Raw genomic sequence first — 16,979 nt, 5'->3', positions numbered from 1 at the left:
CAGGAGAAAAGAGAAGAAAAGAAGCGATGGGTAAACATCAATCCATTATCGAGATGTATTTTCCAGTGCACAAACCACACTATACATCTCGCTTCCCATCAGCAAACCCCTTCATCTACGTCTACACCCACACTCTCCTGCTTCCTCAAACCTCAATACACATCACATTACTCACCAACCAACCACTCCCCAAAATCAAAATCAAATTAACGAAACCACGAGTTCAAGACAGGCGGCGGCGGCGTTTCGGCAATCGGCAATCGGAAATTGGGCATCTAGGATATGGATAGCATTTAGCATACCAATACTAGGACTAGGACCACACATGGTGCTTTTTGGCGTTTCATTTCATTTCATTCCATTCCATTTCTTCTCTTTTTTATTTATTATAGCAAGCATCGATTGATTCTTTAACCCAAAGCAATCCAATTATTTCTAACTTCCTCACCAACTTCCCACCTCGAATTAATAACCATCCACCTGGCTGGTTTCCTACCTAGCCACTTTTACTATTTTTATTGTTAGTAGACAAGAGGAGAGCAGCGGAGACGAAATGAGTCGAGACGAGAGACGAGGAGACATCAGGAGAAATGGGCTTTTGGAGGAATTAATGGGGAATCGGGATTATACACATATATATACACCATATTCGTTATAATATGATATTGTCCCAGATGATAATACCAAAGACTTTACTCGCAGAAACAAACTGCTTCTTGGTTTGAGATACCTACCTAGTATCTAGTATTTACTGGTGAGACTATGTACACATCGATCGATAGATCCCCCATTCTCCCTACAAGCAAGCAATCCCTTACCCCCTCTCTAAACTATATGTTACAAACATATCAAGTAGCACAATACCATTCCCATTAGAAATCATACCAAGAAATCACACCGTGCCAATCATACCATGAATCAAAACCCTCACCAAAAATACCAGAAGAAACCTATATCCACACCACAGTCACACGCTCATATATTCGAATAGATGTATCTTCGCTTTGCAGCCGGGTATGACTTCATTAAATATAGTATACCATTCCATGTTGCTAATCATTAATCATTCCTTTACCCACCCCAACCTTCATTGCTCACTCCAATCTGTAATCTTCAATCTCCATTCCTTTCCCTTGACCTTAACCCATCCGAGAATACTCTGCTCGCATCCTTTCCCGAACCTTCAGAAATTTTGTACAAGCATTTCCCCATTAACCCTGACTATGATTTCTACTTGCGCCATCATTCCTCCTCGGTCTGGTATAATTATCAATATTGACAAAAGCCCCCGGACCACCCGATTCTCTAAGATCTTCTAGGAGTACCGTTGTTTGTTGATAGACCCGTTCAAGGGCCGCTGAGGACGATTTTCCAAGGGAGACTATTGTCTGTGTTAGCAATCAAGCACACACTTGAGAAAGCGAGCGCTAGTGATTCTTTAAGCTGAAATGAAAGCAAGATAGGCGACTTACGAAGAATAGCAGAGTTCAATTCCTCTGCTACAGCTACCCTTCCACTCGGATCCAAGAGATGAGAAACGCTTTTCTCATTGATAGGATCTTTATATGCAATTAACGAAAAAGCATCTTCCAAAGCTTTGCTAACTTCTCTTCTTGGATCGTCCTTGAATTCTGCTTGAAGGACCTGTCCATATGACAATGTATCTGATAGCAAATTCTGATAATTGGTTTCAAATGTATTACCGCCATCTGTTTCCATTCTATCCCAATTGTTGGCCTGGGGTTGATCATCCATTTCCATATCATGATTTATAATATCATCATACCAGTCTCCATGATGCGCCGAGTTCTTTTTCGACACGTTGGTGGAATTGGAGTTATGCATTTCTGCCATCTGTCGAACCATTTCGATGAACTTGCGACATCTTAATCGAAAATAAACATGTTCGTTGTCTTTCAGAACTTGAGGATAATATGCGTTAGTGTATTTGAGGGCCTGCTCAACATCTCCTTCTAATATTGCTGTGCGTATGCCTGTATAAAATTAGTATTGATATCTGGCAATAGTCGAGAATACTTACGTTGCCTATGGCTAGCATCTTGATCATCTTTGATATCGAATCTCGGTATGGTGACATTAGGGTCCATGTTCAAAGCCTTCTTTTCAGAGTGAACTTCGTTCGCAAATTCTCTTGCCGTTTCGACATAGCCATCATGTGTTAGAAATTGTAGAACCTATCCGGAATCAGTCATTAGATGGTGGAACATCTTGAGAGTAAGTCATACCAAAGATTGAATCAATTCCGTTTCATTTAATGGCGGTTGAAGTTTTGTAGTACTGAGAAACTGTTTAGCATCCCAACAAGCTACAAGGTCAAAATTAAGTACCTGGTGGAATCGATCTCGTTCTTAATTCGACATTCTTCGTGCTGTAAAAGTGTTAGATCATAATTTCTGACTGAGAGCTGTCTCTCTAATTTTTTGGTGCGCGACTGGTCCGAAATAAACGACGCATAGCAGACAAGGGCTCTTAGAATGCTTGGAGCTAAAGACATAGAGACATTATAGAAATATTTTCACTGACCAAGATTGTTTCATCTATGTTGTAGACGAACGGACTTTGCCCGAAATTTACTCTAATATGCTCGCCGGGTTTCTTCATACCAACAGATGGAAAAAGCTCGCCCCTTCCAGTTACGTCTCGGAATGCGATACCTGAATATTGATATTAATAGGCGTTCCAAGAAAACAGAACAGAAACAATGGAATAGAGCCGATTTGTAGTATGAGGTGAAGTTTACAAATACTGACCTAAATGTTCTCCATTCTTTGTGAAGAAGGCAACACCAGTTGAAAAGTTGACTCCGCAACCTATTACATCTTCTGTAGAGAATGATGGACCGTAAGCTTTTCCAACACTTGCACCAGCATACCCATGACCATCATCACCGTGATATGCCCAAGAATCTGGTTCCCATCCCGGTAATCTCGACAAGGGTATTTTTTTGGTAGAAAATCCAATACCAATAGAACTACTAAAGTGAGCGTTAGTGAGGCTTCAAACATGTAAATCGATTGAACGCCATACTCTTCTCGCTTCCGCGATAAAATCGTTACCTCAAAGTAATAAATTCCACACTGGGGAGGCATGGGGTGATCAGATCTAATGGCGGATGCCTCATTATCTCGATCATTCATGGATTTCGGACCCGTCAGTTTCACTTCAAAGCCATCACTTGTGACTTCTAATGCTCCATATTTGTCTGTTGTACTCCATTTACTTGGCAATGGGGATAAGGTTTCATCTTCGACGAGGGGAGTTTTTTCGATGAGGTCATAAGGTCTACCTCGATGCGAAGGGACCATCTTTGCATGTAGATTGACACTGCTAGCACTAGTTGAAAGAGAATTTGGTTGTGATGATGGGGCTGACCCATCTCTATGCGCCAGGACCTTTGCCTTATGCGCTTCCTCTAACTTTTGCACATATTTCGATCCCCTCAGATACGAGGGCACAAAGAAATGGTCTGCGTTTCCACCAAGTCCGCCGTACCCTTGCCCATTTGGGAGTAAAGCAAACTCATTTGCGAGTGAACCAAAAGCGCTTGAGAAGCTTGGCAGTTGTCCTCCTCGACCCCATGATCCTGATCGTCCTCGATTGACCCCGCCATTACCATTTTCCTCATCAAATCCGGCGAATGCCCCATATTCGTATCGTCCATTGTAATTTGGATCGTAGTAAATGGAATCATGTTGTTGATGTAACATGTGTGTGTTCGAATTTAGGAGATTTGCGAAATGGCCGGGTCTTGAAGGTTGTCCATATTGTTGAGAGGTCCCGGCAGCTATGCCAGATACAACAGAGGCATATGAGGATCTTCGAGGCATGAAACCGGGAGCTCCAGTAGGCATGCCGGAGTCTGGAACCCCCGGTGAGCCCGAAGGATATGAGTTTGTCATTTCGCAAGTATGTAGACAGTAGTTAGGTTGAGAGAAGAGATTCGTTGTCGCCGGCGAGTATTTAGAAGTCGAGAGGTTTGTTTGTGTATGGAGGCTGTTTTGTGTTCTTTTGTTCCTTGACTTGAGGTTGCAAGGCGCAGAAGTTGTGTTTATACCTATCTGCAGCTCTCAATTCAGTAGTGAATGACGGAATGGACCAAGGTGGAGACGAAGTGTGATGTACCAGTAGTAGTTGGATTGTTTCATGACTAGCGAAATATCATTAAGTGTGAATGAAGTTGGGTTCAGAATTCATATAAGAATCATATTTCTGAATGTTCAATTTCTCATGAAGTTTCAGTTTGTAGCTTGTACGAATGATAAGTTGTTATCAATTCTTTAATACATCAATGTATGGTAGCTGGGTAGGCTGGTAGGTAGGTTCCTCGAATGTTGCCATTTGCGGATTTCATACGTGAGCTAATCCCGTTGTGGTTCGTTCCCCGATGACCGAGGGTGGCCGGGGGTGATGGAAATTTATCACGGACTTCACGGATTTCTATCAATTACAGCTTATGAACAAATTCACCATAATTCGAGTAAATTTTGTTATTGATATGGGATGATATGAGCAGTACAATAATCCGGTAGGTACCAAGTAGGTAATTCATTCATTCAGCTACCTGCGTACCTACACACATACATACACAAGCCGAAAGATATCTCTCAAAGTGGACAATATCCTTTTTGAAATCCCTACTTGCCATGATGATAAAAACCATCCCAAAGACACAAGACCACAATATGTTGATATTCAAACCCTTTTGAACAAGCACAGTTCGCAGCCAGAGCAATTTACTCATCAGTATATCCATAACATCACCCAATCGAGGTCGAAGTTTTGGGAAGAACACATCAGATTGATCATACAAGATCAATCACCGCCCATCTAAACTCAAATAATCACATTATCAATCATGTCAATTGATAGACAAGCTCAACACAAACATCATTAACGTGTAAATTTTCCCTGATGGACGCAGATATCCGAGAATAGCATGAATATCTGGGTTTCGTAGAAGAAATGAGACTTGCCGTGAACCGATGACATAAATGAACGGCCAGTCGAAGCTACCCGTGTAAAGTAGAATTTACTGATGAAATCACTCATCCGCCTGCGAATAGCTTGCCATCATGGTTGGAACTCTGGACTGGAGATCATGGTAAGGAAACACGTGAATGGACCCTTGTATGCCCGATCAGGCTATGAAAGTAAGAAAGTAGTCATAATCTAGATTGCTTAAGCAATAATGCGTGAACCCAAAGGCTGCGGTATGCTACATTAACACTCCCCTGCTTTGAGGAAACGCCAGAAACACCATTGCTTTGGCGGAACTTATCTCCACTCCATCCCATTCCATCCACAACGCCCCGTAGGTTTTCCCAAAGCCCAGTAAATTGAAACCAAAGAAATTTTTATACATGTCTTGCGTTGGTGAGACAAAGCAGGGTCGTTTAATAATCCGGTTCCTTGGAAGATTGCCCATTAACGAGAAAGAAGAAGTTGATCGGGTAAGATCCGAGTTTTAACACACGGAATAAGAGATTAAAACAGGCGGGAGGTATTATGCGGAAGCAGTGATAACCGCAGGAGTTTGAGTTTGATCTTGAGCGGATGTAGGTGCAACAGCAGGTGCAGAAGTGGAGGTAGATGTAGAGGTTGGAGCTGGAGCTGGAGCTATAGCTGGGGGGGAGCTGACGAGGTTGGTAGCATCAACATCCATGGCGCTGGTGCTCTTCTCACTTTCAATCTGGCTGTTTTCCTTGTTCTCCTTGCTACTATCACCAGTTGACGAACCTTCAGTACTGGGATTAACTGTCACTTTAGGAGGCGCTCTCCATCTAGGAATTTCGATAGGGATGCCCGTAAATGTTTTGATAATGAAGGAGCGCTTCTCCCATTTGCGACAAGGTTTACCAGAACGATCGAGGGCACGTAAGCCAGCATTGATTGCGCCTTGGTTGGCCTTGGGCCCAAGCCGATGGGAACTGTTTCCATTGGACGCCCTTGGAGTACCTCCATTAGAAGCAAGTGTGCCATCATCCCTAAGATGGAGTTAGCACATGTAACAGAAGATGAATACGGAACCCGGTGTTCCCTAGACCATTGACCTGCCCGGCAAGAGATATAGCATTGAAGCTTGACGACAGTGAAAGGGTGCAATATACTTACAATCTTGCCTTCTTCTTTGGACCTGGCTTGCCTCTGGCCCTAGGAGTTGTGTCTGATCCTAGGGCGGCAGTAGAACTTCTCTTGACGCCAGCCTTCTTCTTAAATGCTTCCGTTGGAGGGGGCATCGATGATGAAACCGGTGTATCAGTACCATTTGGTACGGGGGTATTTGAATCCGACTCGGCGGGAGCATCACCATCTTGACTCTTTGCGACAGGCGTAGTAGTTGGAATTGTTGATGTGGAATCCTTTGATGGAGAGTCTTCTTTGATCAAAGGTTGGCCAACACCCCTTAAGTTCGCAGGAGATAATTTGAGAGTAATGATCATAGAATTCTTCTCTTTCGGACCCGACGACTTTCGTCGTGGAGCAGAGGTAGTCGGCGTAGATTTGCTTGCTGAAGCCATGATGGAGAAGTCGTGGAAGTTGTGAGACGTGAAAGATTGAAGGCTGGGAATTGACGGTCACCAAAATCCGGGTGGTCAGGTATTGTATTTGTCAAGGACGGATATATTTGGCCCTTGAATCAATAGTACAGTATCGGTATGGACGATGGGTTATGATTTGGGAGGTCAAATATTGATGGGATTCAACATGCTTCGAAAATATTTTAAGGTGTTGAGTGTGAATAATTTCTTTTTGGTTGAATTGAAAACCGAAGTGATAATAATAAGTTGGAAGGAAAGGTTATGGGGGTATGGAAAATCATGATTTAAATTTAAGAGCAAATGGACTTGTCTCGTTTTTTTTTTCTCTCTCTACTATACGCGTTGAGTGAAGGCAGGCTGAGAATGTTGGTGCTCTTTCACCCAGATTATTATTAGTTCAAGTTGAAGATTATAGTTACGCGAAGTCGGCTTTTTTGGCTTCCTTTGTTTTTTTGGGGTGGGAGTGAGAATCAAGAGTCAGGAAGGAATTCCGATGCCACTTTCTTACTTTCTTTACATTTATTATTTATTATTTATTCTTTTCGGTCTTTTCTTCTTCTTTTTCTTTTTCTTTTTCTTTATCATTTATGAAGAATTCCTTTTGAACCCCAATATGTTATACTGTTTCCATCATGAATGAATGAATCAACGAATACCTGGTAGATGCCGTAAGTAGTATGTATTATTTCATCGTTATCATCCATTTCCAGTTTCACCAAGGCACTCACTCCTACTAATAAGCCTTTTTCTCAATCTCCTTATTATTCCTTCCTTCCGCAATCCCTGGCCTGACCATCGAACTTGTCCCCATCGCCATCCCCATCTCCATCTAGGTAGGTAGGTAGGTAGGTAGGTAGGTACATATATACATATATATATATATATATATGAACCGGTCGGGTTTCCAATCATTCCATCCCATCCCCTAATCAACGGAATCTCACGTCATGAGAAAGACATTGCTGGTAGCTACAGGATGAGAGTCTAAAAGAAGTGGCCGCCAATTTAATGAAAGTCAGAGCAGTGTGATAACCTGGTTTTATTACTATTCATTACTACATATATATATATTGACTTTGAACTTTCACATTCGTTACAAATTTCCCTTGGCTCCGGATAGTCAAGTAGGTACCTATCTCCACACGATGTGTCCCCCTCGCCCCCTCTCTTCACTGCATACTAGGTACATCTCGATCATTCTTTCCGACAATGTTTACCAAATTTGCAGTCCCAAGAAGTGTCAAGAAAGAATTTCATCCACCACATGAGGATACATACTAGGTAGGTATCTGCACAGACAGAGTGGCGCCAAAGATCAAATCCAACTCATTCCTTTTCACCAACAGTAGACCAGCCTTGCAACATAATACAATCCCCGGAAACAGCAATTTGATGTGCGTATCATCACACCCATTGATTTTGAGCCATACATTGAGTGAGGTGATTGCGAGGGTGACCCCTTTCTTCTTTTCTTCGTCTTCTTCTGGACATTGGCTGTTGAACAGGTGGCTGATCATTTATTTATTTTATCGGATCATTAGCATCATAATTCGACGCATCCCTCTCTTTCCGTCACATTGAAATTCGAGATTCAGATGATGGTTTGGGCTTCGAAACATAAGCATTGCCGCGCACACCTGAAACCATAAATTATTCAAAGCAGAGAGCTTGGGAATTTAACCAGGAAAGGTATGATAGCATTATTAACTAGCAGGAAAGCAATGACAAAGGATAGCATAACACTGCTTGGTCCTTTGACCAATCCTTTGGTGGATGTTCGACTCAAAATGGTTGCGTCGAAGGTTTGGAGGTTTGGATATGTCAAATAGTTTTGACACGAATGAATCGTCGGTGTGTTCTACTTTTATTCTAACATTTATCGCCTTTGATAAATAGGTTCAAATCTCCAAAATCCATCATCTCACAGAGGTGCACATCAGGCCAACTCAAGTTGGACAGCATTTATAGACAAATTCTGTTTCGTCGCATACAGCATTATTTGCATTTATCATTGATGGTTACCTAGCACGCCCCGTCATTTGATGTCTGTCTAAGTCACAGTATTGGAGCAATTCGACCAATAATGTGTAATGAAGCAAATGTGGACGATTTTCTCATGGACGTTGCTTTAAATGTCTTATATGTCTTCAGACAATGGTATGTCGGTCAGAAACTCTAGTCTCAGGAGGTTCGCTGGAATACACATCAATCATCCCCAGCATCCGAAATCTTCGTCCACGTCACATAATCGATACTGTGGCTCAAGACATCACAATATTAACATCGTCGGAGGCATCTTCGAAATTCTGAATTGTAATGGAAACGGTAATCAAGTACACTGATTTTCTGATGAGAATTTGGTTTAAAGAAAGGTAAACTTGCGGACAAGCAATGTGGATGGGAGAGGTGGCTCCTTTGATTCCTTTGATCTTGTTGCTTATTGCGTTCTGTTTTTCTTTGGTTCTCTGTTCAACACCCTCATCAGGGGAACCCAGAGACATAAGATCACGTATTCTCTTCGGGGCTGGGTGGATAAAGTTCTGAAGGCTTTCTAACAAACTTTATGATGTCTTGGTTGGTTTAGGTACTTGGGTATGGAAAGATATGGAAAGAGAGATTAAGTGAAAAGATGACGAACATATGAAATTATGTTCATGAAATATCGGGTGTTTAGTATAGCCCGAGTCTTTAGAAATCACTGATATCGCGAGTAAATGACTAGCATTTCTAGTAGTTATTAGTGATGGTGTTTTTTGAGTGTGATTGATGCCCAGGCTGATGATAAAGTCAATAATGATGTTCCAATACCTACTAGGTACCGGCTTAAAGAAGACCTCATGCTGATTGGACGACCTGGAAGGGAATCACATGCACGGAGTATATAACTCAGCCACAAAGCGGAGAATTGTGCCACAATTGCAAGTGGGGTGACGATAGCCCTGCTTCCAGAATCTGATTAAGCAAGAAACCATTTAAGTTATCCATCTATCTATCATCCCTAATAATTAACACCATTCCCAAGATCTTGAACACATTTCCGTAATTCATATACGCACGCTACACCTGAATTTCTCCTTCTCCAAATCCATTTGATAAAGGTGACTACGGTACATTACGAAATGTCTACACCAACAAAAAAATCAGAGAGCCCTGTAAGCTGATACATGATACATTCCTTGATTCCACAACTTTATGCGTTATTCCGACATAGATTATGAAATAACTAATTTCTAACTCACTTCCTTTTTTCAGAGTAGAAGCCCTCCTCCAGAATCTCCAACTACTGTAGCGCCATTCGATATGGACGACGATGATGCACAAGAAGGTACTACTGGCGGTGATGTACCAGCATCGAACAATAAGACCGCAGATGAACTACCCCCGCAAAAGCCTCCGCGCCCCTTAAGCCCACAACAACAAGCAGAGAATACTTTGAAAGACGCCTTCCCAAGCATTGACGCAGCAGTAGTCAAGGCAGTTTTGGTTGCTAGTGGAGGTCGTGTTGAGCCTGCTTTCAATGCTCTTCTAGGTAAGCATGTATTCCTGTCGCATTATATTACATTCCTAATATTCGATAACCATAGGCATGTCAGATCCAGATGCTGGGATTGAAGTCCCCCCTGCGCAACCTCCTCGTCCTCAGGCGCAAAGAGTCGGCTCTACTCCAAGATCACAATTGGAATCAGATGAACAATATGCACGTCAGCTTGCAGAACACTACGAAGGATCATCATCATCATATGGTCCGCATGGAGCTCGAGGCGGTTCCAGAGGTGCATACCCTCCAGGTCGGAAACAAACTGGTTTGAAGCCAAATGAAATGTACGGTGAGGAGGATCAGCATAGCTTTTTTGATGATGATCTACCAGTTATCAAAGAGAATCTTAGAAAGGGGTTCCTTGAGACACAGAGTACAGTCAATGGCTGGATTACCAATTTGAAGAAGAAGCTTGATGGAGATGATGCAGAAGAGACAACTTCCACACAGGGCTACAATTCCAATCAACACACACAATATCGCACCCGTAGAAGTGGGGAAGGCAGGCAGAGTGGGGATTATAATCGATATGATGCCGATCCCCAGGTGCTCGGCGACGATTTCGCTGGAATTCAGCTTAATGAGGATGGCAGTAGACATGAAGGTAATGCTTCTCGCGCAAGTCAACCTTCAAATGCTTACTATCAACCCGCTCCTGCAGCCCGCCGATCTACACGTCCACTTGCAAACCCCGATCTTTTCAAACCTACTCCTAGTGCTCCAAAAGCTGAAGGTCGGAAGGTATCATTCCAAACTGCTACGGTGGAGGATGATCTTTATCGCACCTCACCCAAACTTGGCGGAAAAGAAAATGTCCCATTAGCCAAACAGAGTAAATGGCAACCATTGAATGCAATGGAGCCCAGCCCTGTCGGTGACGCTGATAACGACCATGATCCATTCAGCCTTGGAGATAGCGAGGACGAAAAGGAGTCTAAAGATCGAGTTGGTGGTAAAGAAGTTCGCATGGATGATGCGGAGAGGCTCAAGAAAGCAGCAGCTGAAGCGATGTCCGAAAATATTGTTGAGCCTGCAAAGAAACCTGAACCAGCCGAAACATCAGGTACGAAGGATAAATTGGCAGCGGAGCTGGCTAGCAAGCCTTGAGTGTTGAAGAATCCATTATCCTAATTTCAGAAATTCTCAAAGGGAGGTTGGATAATCTTGTTCGTACTTTCCATGATATCCAAATTGATTTTATTGCAAACCTGAAATAGCATCTACCATGTCTGCCCCCAAAGTCAATATACGCGAGATCATGTCGCTCGAGTATTGCATTGAGGTCCAACTTCACAAACTCTGCTACTTGTACTTCGGTGCTTAATAGTATCTTACAACGGCCATTGTCACTTTGTTAAGGAGGCACGGCAACAATATCTAGACAGGGCCCATTCAATAATAATCACAAATTTTGACACAAAACGTTTCTACACTATTACCTAAAAATTGCTCACCTGTTTAAGTTTGGTTAAGATTTAGTGACAAAATAAATAATGACTTGTTAACTTGTCTCATCAATCAACACTTGAGTGTCAACGTCCCATCACCCCACCCCACCTTTCAATCACGGCTCAGCATTCTTGAGCCTTGCATTCTAGCACGTGGGGTAATGATTTGCTAGGAATAGCTCACGAATGGCTGTGAAAGGTAGAGAGTACGAACGTTGCATGAAATGAAAACCTATCGATCGGTACCTGCCGATACTTTCCTATAGCTACCCCGTTCTCTGGAGTCTCCGCGAGTAAAGTAAGCAAAGAAGCAGGCGATGATAAGCAGCGACAGCACGTCAATCAACTTGGTTAGAAAGTGTCAAATATTCCCGATCAAAGCCTTTATAAATTGATTCCGTACTAACTCGTTGATAGTTAAGATAAAGTAATATGATCGACATCCAATTCCAAGATCATAGAAGTGTCAATACTAACTACCTAGACACCTAGGGACTCAGCGACTACGATCTACCAGGCGAAAAAGAGAAAGCGGCCATCCATAGACATTTACTGCGGGTGTTGTTGGTTAATATTGCCCCTCACTAGTCCTTTTCTGGCCAAACCCTTCTCTGTTCGAGAGCTCTAAAGGGACATCCAAGAAAAAAATAAAGTTGAACATTAAATACTGGACATCCCCAAACTGCATCAATTTTCGATTCCATACACGGAGTACTTATTTAATCTCGAAGACTGTTCTTGTTGTATTAAGTTTGCAGACATCACATTACATCAGTCAAAGACTTTCTTGTACGGCTTACTTTGTTTCTTCACCACCCACTAGGATATCTCCCCCTTCTCACCCAGTCAACTTCTACTTTCATATCAAGGTAGCAAGTAATACTACGGTACGGTGATCACAACAGCTATCGTGCAGATCCACGTGTATCACATAAGAAAGCAGTTGGGTTTGATCATCTCCATATCTACTACCTTACAAACACCACACAAACTCAACGCCATTTCTTGTTGGCTTATGAAGTGGCATTTTGCATGAGATATAGTCATGATTTGCATGTGATCTGATCGACCTCCCGCCACCTGCAAGCCTTGATCTGGAAAGACCCTACTTCTTCTACCAGTCAGTTCTGTTTTCGTTGCTTTAGGCCTTTTAGACTGCAAGCAGTCTACCATGTACGTCTCACCCCAGATTCAATCCGTTTTACCCTCTCCTGAAGACATAACCACTAAACTTTCTCTGCATAGGAAGTTTGGGAAGCAAATCCAAAAGAGGCAGCTCGAAGTGCCCGAGTATGCTGCTAGTTTCGTCAATTATAAAGCTTTGAAGAAGGTTCGTCTCAACTACTTCTTAATTTGAAGCGCAGCAAGTGATAAGCTTCAAGCTTCTGACACTTGCGGTAGTTTGATGGGGGAGTCTTTACCATTTACTAACACCACAATAGCTCATCAAGAAGCTCTCTGCTACTCCCATAATTCTTGCGCAAAATGAACTTCACCGTTCAGCGCCTGTCCTTGATTCCCAGGCCGCGTTGCAAGCAAATAAGGCTACCTTCTTCTTTCAACTGGTACGTTGCCCTCCTTCTTGCAAACACAAGCTGTACTAAATATCCAACAGGAGCGAGAACTCGAGAAAGTCAATGCCTTTTACCTCCAGAAGGAAGCAGAGGTATGTCATTCATCAAAATAAGGTCTAAAAGTCATTTGCTTATTGAGAACAGCTTAAAATCCGGCTGAAGACTTTACTGGACAAGAAGAAGGTTCTTCAATCCCGCAGTCAAAATACTTCAAGAAGATCTGCCAAATTCACCACTTTGGAAGAAGGCTTCCAACAATTTGGCAATGATTTGAATAAGCTTCAACAATTCGTCGAGATTAATGGCATGGCATTTTCTAAAATCTTGAAAAAATGGGACAAAACTTCCAAATCGAAGACGAAGGAGCTCTATCTTTCAAGAGCTGTTGAAGTACAACCATTTTTCGATGCAACTGCTATCAGCGAATTATCTGATCAGGCCACCACAAGCTTACAAGAGCTTGGAGCTTGGTCCGAAGACGATAATGTTAACTTTGCAAGGAGTCAAGAACATATTGTTAGCAGTCAACATTTATTGGGCACTGATGAAGGTGATGCCGATACCTTATTATTGGAAGCTGTCATTTCTGGAAATCTTGACTCTTTGAAAGATCTTCTGCAACGTATGAATTCCGCAGCAGGCCCCAACGGTACTAGGGATCTGGCACTGATGGAAAGAATCACTCGAACATTCCTTGCAGCAATTAATGAAGGCCCCCAGCAATCATTGCAACTGCTTCTGGATACTGGTTTGGTTGATGTACAGTCTGAGGATGATATAAATGAGCGCAATTGCCTTCATCAAGCTACGATTTACGGGAACTGTTTTGTGTTGACCGTTGGACTTTCTAAGGGAGTGACAATCAGCCGAACCGACGTATATGGGCGGGTACCATTGCATTATGCGTGTATGCATGGCCGACTTGATATGATGGAGGAGCTGCTGAATGGTATGTTGGTCCCTGAAACGCCTCATTTTCAAATGCTGATGACCTTACTACTACAGCGGATCATTCTACCATTGACCTAATAGATCATGACAATTTCACGCCTCTTATACATGCAATTATTCATGGCCATATAGAATGTGCTCAGAGGTTACTTGCGCGATCTGCCAGAATTGACCCGGTATCCGAGGCAGATCATGTGCCTCTAAACCTGGCTTGCGAAAATGGCTCCATCGCAATCGTTGAACTTTTGCTTAAACACGGCGCCAAAATTCTTCCAGATGCTGAAGGTCTATACCCCCAGCATCTTGTTGCACGATCTGGTCAGACACCGCAATTACTTCTTTTATTGAAGAGTTACGGTGCGGATCTCAATCAAATCGACAAACTTTACTCATGGACACCACTATTTCACGCAGCTAGTGAAGGAAATGTACCATGTATGCAAACTTTACTGGAAGTTGGAGTCGAAACTCATGTTCGTGACGAAAAAGATCTTTCCGCCATGTATTATGCGGCATGGGAAGGATATCTCGAATGTATGAGGCTCTTGTCCTTGATTCCACAACCACCTACCAGTGGGAAGGCCATCGCAGTCCCAATTATCGGTTCCACAATGGGAAGCAGTGCCCCTATGCCAATGAGCATTGATGCTGATGGTATCCCTGACTTGGAATTGCCACCTCCTATTATTCCGTTACGACGATACGGCCATAATTTCCTCGACACGAAAACCTTCATACAGATTAGCTTTGCAGAAGAGAATGGAGAGCAACCGATGATCTTTTTCCATGGCAGCAAATATCCTGCAGCACGTCTCACTATTTCATCCAAACTTTCGGACTTGATACCCAAAAATATTTTACTCCCATTTCAAGAAGATACCCGACTTGTTTCATTTCAGATTGATAATTTAGATTCTTTCGCCATCGATTTCGATGTTTTCCCCACTTACGGTGCTAAAGTCATTGCAAAGACAGTCGCATTACCTAGCACATTTCGAGCATTAGAAAGCAGTTCCGGTCGTTGTTGCTTGCCACTATTTGATCCACGCTTAAGGGCTATTGGACAAATTACTTTCAATTTCCAGGTTATCAAACCATTTCAAGGAAAGCCACTGGAAATCACCGATTTCGAAACTTACTGGAAAGCTACGAGCCAATTTGATTCCAGGCCAAGCGCTTTCATCACCGGATCTAGTTTGTCTGGAGATTATATACAACTTTTCGTTCAACATACTTGTGATGGAGTCGCAGTTCTTTGGCCACGTTGGAATATTACCTATAATGACATCGAATTTCCAGTGTGCCGCCTTACCTACGCCCAATTTCTAAGTGCGGGCTCGGCCCAAAGAAAATCAACTAGAGATTTATCTGCTCTACCTGAAATGCCCTTGGCGAGCATTACCGAAATCCATGATATACTTGCAGCATCGACTGTATCACTGGAAGATGCGCTTTCTCTACTCCCAAAAGGTATGCATGTTAACATACAAATCTTATATCCCACCTTGGAAGAAGAGAAAGTCATGCAAATTAGCCCGACGGTAAACATCAATGCATTTGGTGATGCCATTCTCAGAGTGGTTTTTGACCACGCTAGAACTCTCCGAGAACACTCCCCAGATGCAATGAGATCGATTGTTTTTAGCTCATACAACCATACTATCTGCACTACTTTAAATTGGAAACAACCAAATTACCCGGTTTTCTTATGCAATGACCTGGGTCGCGAAGGGGAACCAGGTCAGCAACTAGGAGTGGAAGTCAGTGGAAGAAGAACTACTTCTATTAAGGAATCGGTTAGAATTGCAAAGAACAATAATTTCATGGGCTTGATTTGCTGTTCCAGACTTTTGGTATGTCTTTTCCCCTGAAGAAATCCGCCTCACCTACAAAATCCCATCTCATTTTCCTTTGCTTTACTTCCATGATGAATGATTAATTAACACAAAATTAGGACATGGTACCAGCATTGATCGAAGCCATAAAATCACAAGGACTTGTTTTGGTGATTGATAAATCCGCAGAACCGGTCGACGAAAAGAAATTATTCAGTGATCCGTTCCCACGTCTGCCAGATGGTGTTGATGGGGTCCTGAAGGCAAATGGCGTGTTGAGGTTTAATGAAAGCATTGATATGTAGGTGGCTGGGTAACGTAGCTTAGATGATAGGCTTACAGGGGATTGTGGTCGGGAGCACGTTAGCTTTGATGGGAAGAATTGAAAAGCAACAATCGAACAAAAATAACTCTAGAATATTGAGTGGTAGTGCTTCCCAAGTGGTACGTGAACTCACAAGTGCTTGTAAATATATAGAATAATAGGTATTGCTAGGAAAATTATAGATACACGCGATTTCTGTAGAAAACCATTCTCTCATGATCTAAAGACCCAACTAGGTATATTCATTATCTTTCCCTTATTCATCTCCTCATCCGGACTTCTGTTCTCGCCTGAATATCCTCTGTTAACTCTCCATTCGTCTAGACCCAATCTTTACTGTTCCATCGACGTCCCTCTCCTTCTAAATCCTAAACTCCTCTTACTATAACACTCTCAGCCGAGATCTCTTTGGGAAGGACAGCCAAATTCGTGCACTGAGCAAGTAACTCGCTATTCGCTTCCAAAAAGCTAGGAGTTACCCGAACTTCTCCTTTCCTTCTCGTTAGCAGCTCAAGCAACTCCGCTTTGTAAGTGGAAGACGATGTTATCCGCACCGTTCTTCTGGAATGGAATATTGCATAAGAAATGGGTGTGTGTTTTGTTAAAGACGGGAGGTAGATATATGTGATATGAGGTTTTGAGATGCAGAAGTGTGGTATAGAATGCTTGTAGCTCACATGTTCGTGAGCTCGCAATTTCGTAGAAGGAATGAGATACTAGGTAGTAAAGAGATGTTGGATGGAGTGGG

General features: G+C 42.6%; 5 protein-coding genes across 5 annotated transcripts; 2 read left to right on the top strand and 3 right to left on the bottom strand.

Annotated features, from left to right (window-relative positions):
• Window positions 1-975: 975 nt before the first annotated feature.
• Window positions 976-4,310, bottom strand: EAF01_010345 (uncharacterized protein). The gene is made up of 8 exons (XM_038918602.1): window positions 3,049-4,310; window positions 2,772-2,995; window positions 2,545-2,675; window positions 2,349-2,389; window positions 2,247-2,298; window positions 2,042-2,195; window positions 1,473-1,994; window positions 976-1,381 (listed from the first exon to the last, which is right to left on the bottom strand). The coding sequence occupies exons 1-8, from the start codon at window positions 3,918-3,920 to the stop codon at window positions 1,212-1,214; spliced, it is 2,166 nt and encodes a 721-aa protein (XP_038765827.1). The 5' UTR covers window positions 3,921-4,310; the 3' UTR covers window positions 976-1,211.
• Window positions 4,311-5,524: 1,214 nt separating this feature from the next.
• On the bottom strand, window positions 5,525-6,539 carry EAF01_010344 (uncharacterized protein; the record flags this gene model as incomplete). Its single annotated transcript, XM_038918601.1, has 2 exons — window positions 5,525-6,005; window positions 6,133-6,539. The coding sequence occupies 2 exons, from the start codon at window positions 6,537-6,539 to the stop codon at window positions 5,525-5,527; spliced, it is 888 nt and encodes a 295-aa protein (XP_038765826.1).
• Window positions 6,540-8,821: 2,282 nt separating this feature from the next.
• On the bottom strand, window positions 8,822-9,061 carry EAF01_010343 (uncharacterized protein; the record flags this gene model as incomplete). The annotated part of the gene is made up of 1 exon (XM_038918600.1): window positions 8,822-9,061. One exon carries the CDS (start codon window positions 9,059-9,061, stop codon window positions 8,822-8,824), a length of 240 nt encoding a protein of 79 aa, XP_038765825.1.
• Window positions 9,062-9,564: 503 nt separating this feature from the next.
• On the top strand, window positions 9,565-11,529 carry EAF01_010342 (uncharacterized protein). The gene is made up of 3 exons (XM_038918599.1): window positions 9,565-9,712; window positions 9,813-10,089; window positions 10,145-11,529. Exons 1-3 carry the CDS (start codon window positions 9,680-9,682, stop codon window positions 11,203-11,205), a joined length of 1,371 nt encoding a protein of 456 aa, XP_038765824.1. The 5' UTR covers window positions 9,565-9,679; the 3' UTR covers window positions 11,206-11,529.
• Window positions 11,530-12,591: 1,062 nt separating this feature from the next.
• EAF01_010341 (uncharacterized protein) lies at window positions 12,592-16,211 on the top strand (the record flags this gene model as incomplete). Its single annotated transcript, XM_038918598.1, has 8 exons — window positions 12,592-12,602; window positions 12,672-12,719; window positions 12,792-12,876; window positions 12,989-13,111; window positions 13,162-13,212; window positions 13,265-14,069; window positions 14,126-15,924; window positions 16,026-16,211. 8 exons carry the CDS (start codon window positions 12,592-12,594, stop codon window positions 16,209-16,211), a joined length of 3,108 nt encoding a protein of 1,035 aa, XP_038765823.1.
• Window positions 16,212-16,979: the final 768 nt, after the last annotated feature.

This window comes from Botrytis porri (genome assembly GCF_014898465.1).
Source record: "Botrytis porri strain MUCL 3234 chromosome Unknown BPOR_016, whole genome shotgun sequence".
In the NCBI taxonomy this organism is placed as follows: domain Eukaryota; kingdom Fungi; phylum Ascomycota; class Leotiomycetes; order Helotiales; family Sclerotiniaceae; genus Botrytis; species Botrytis porri.
This window is presented reverse-complemented; position numbering and strand designations above follow the sequence as displayed.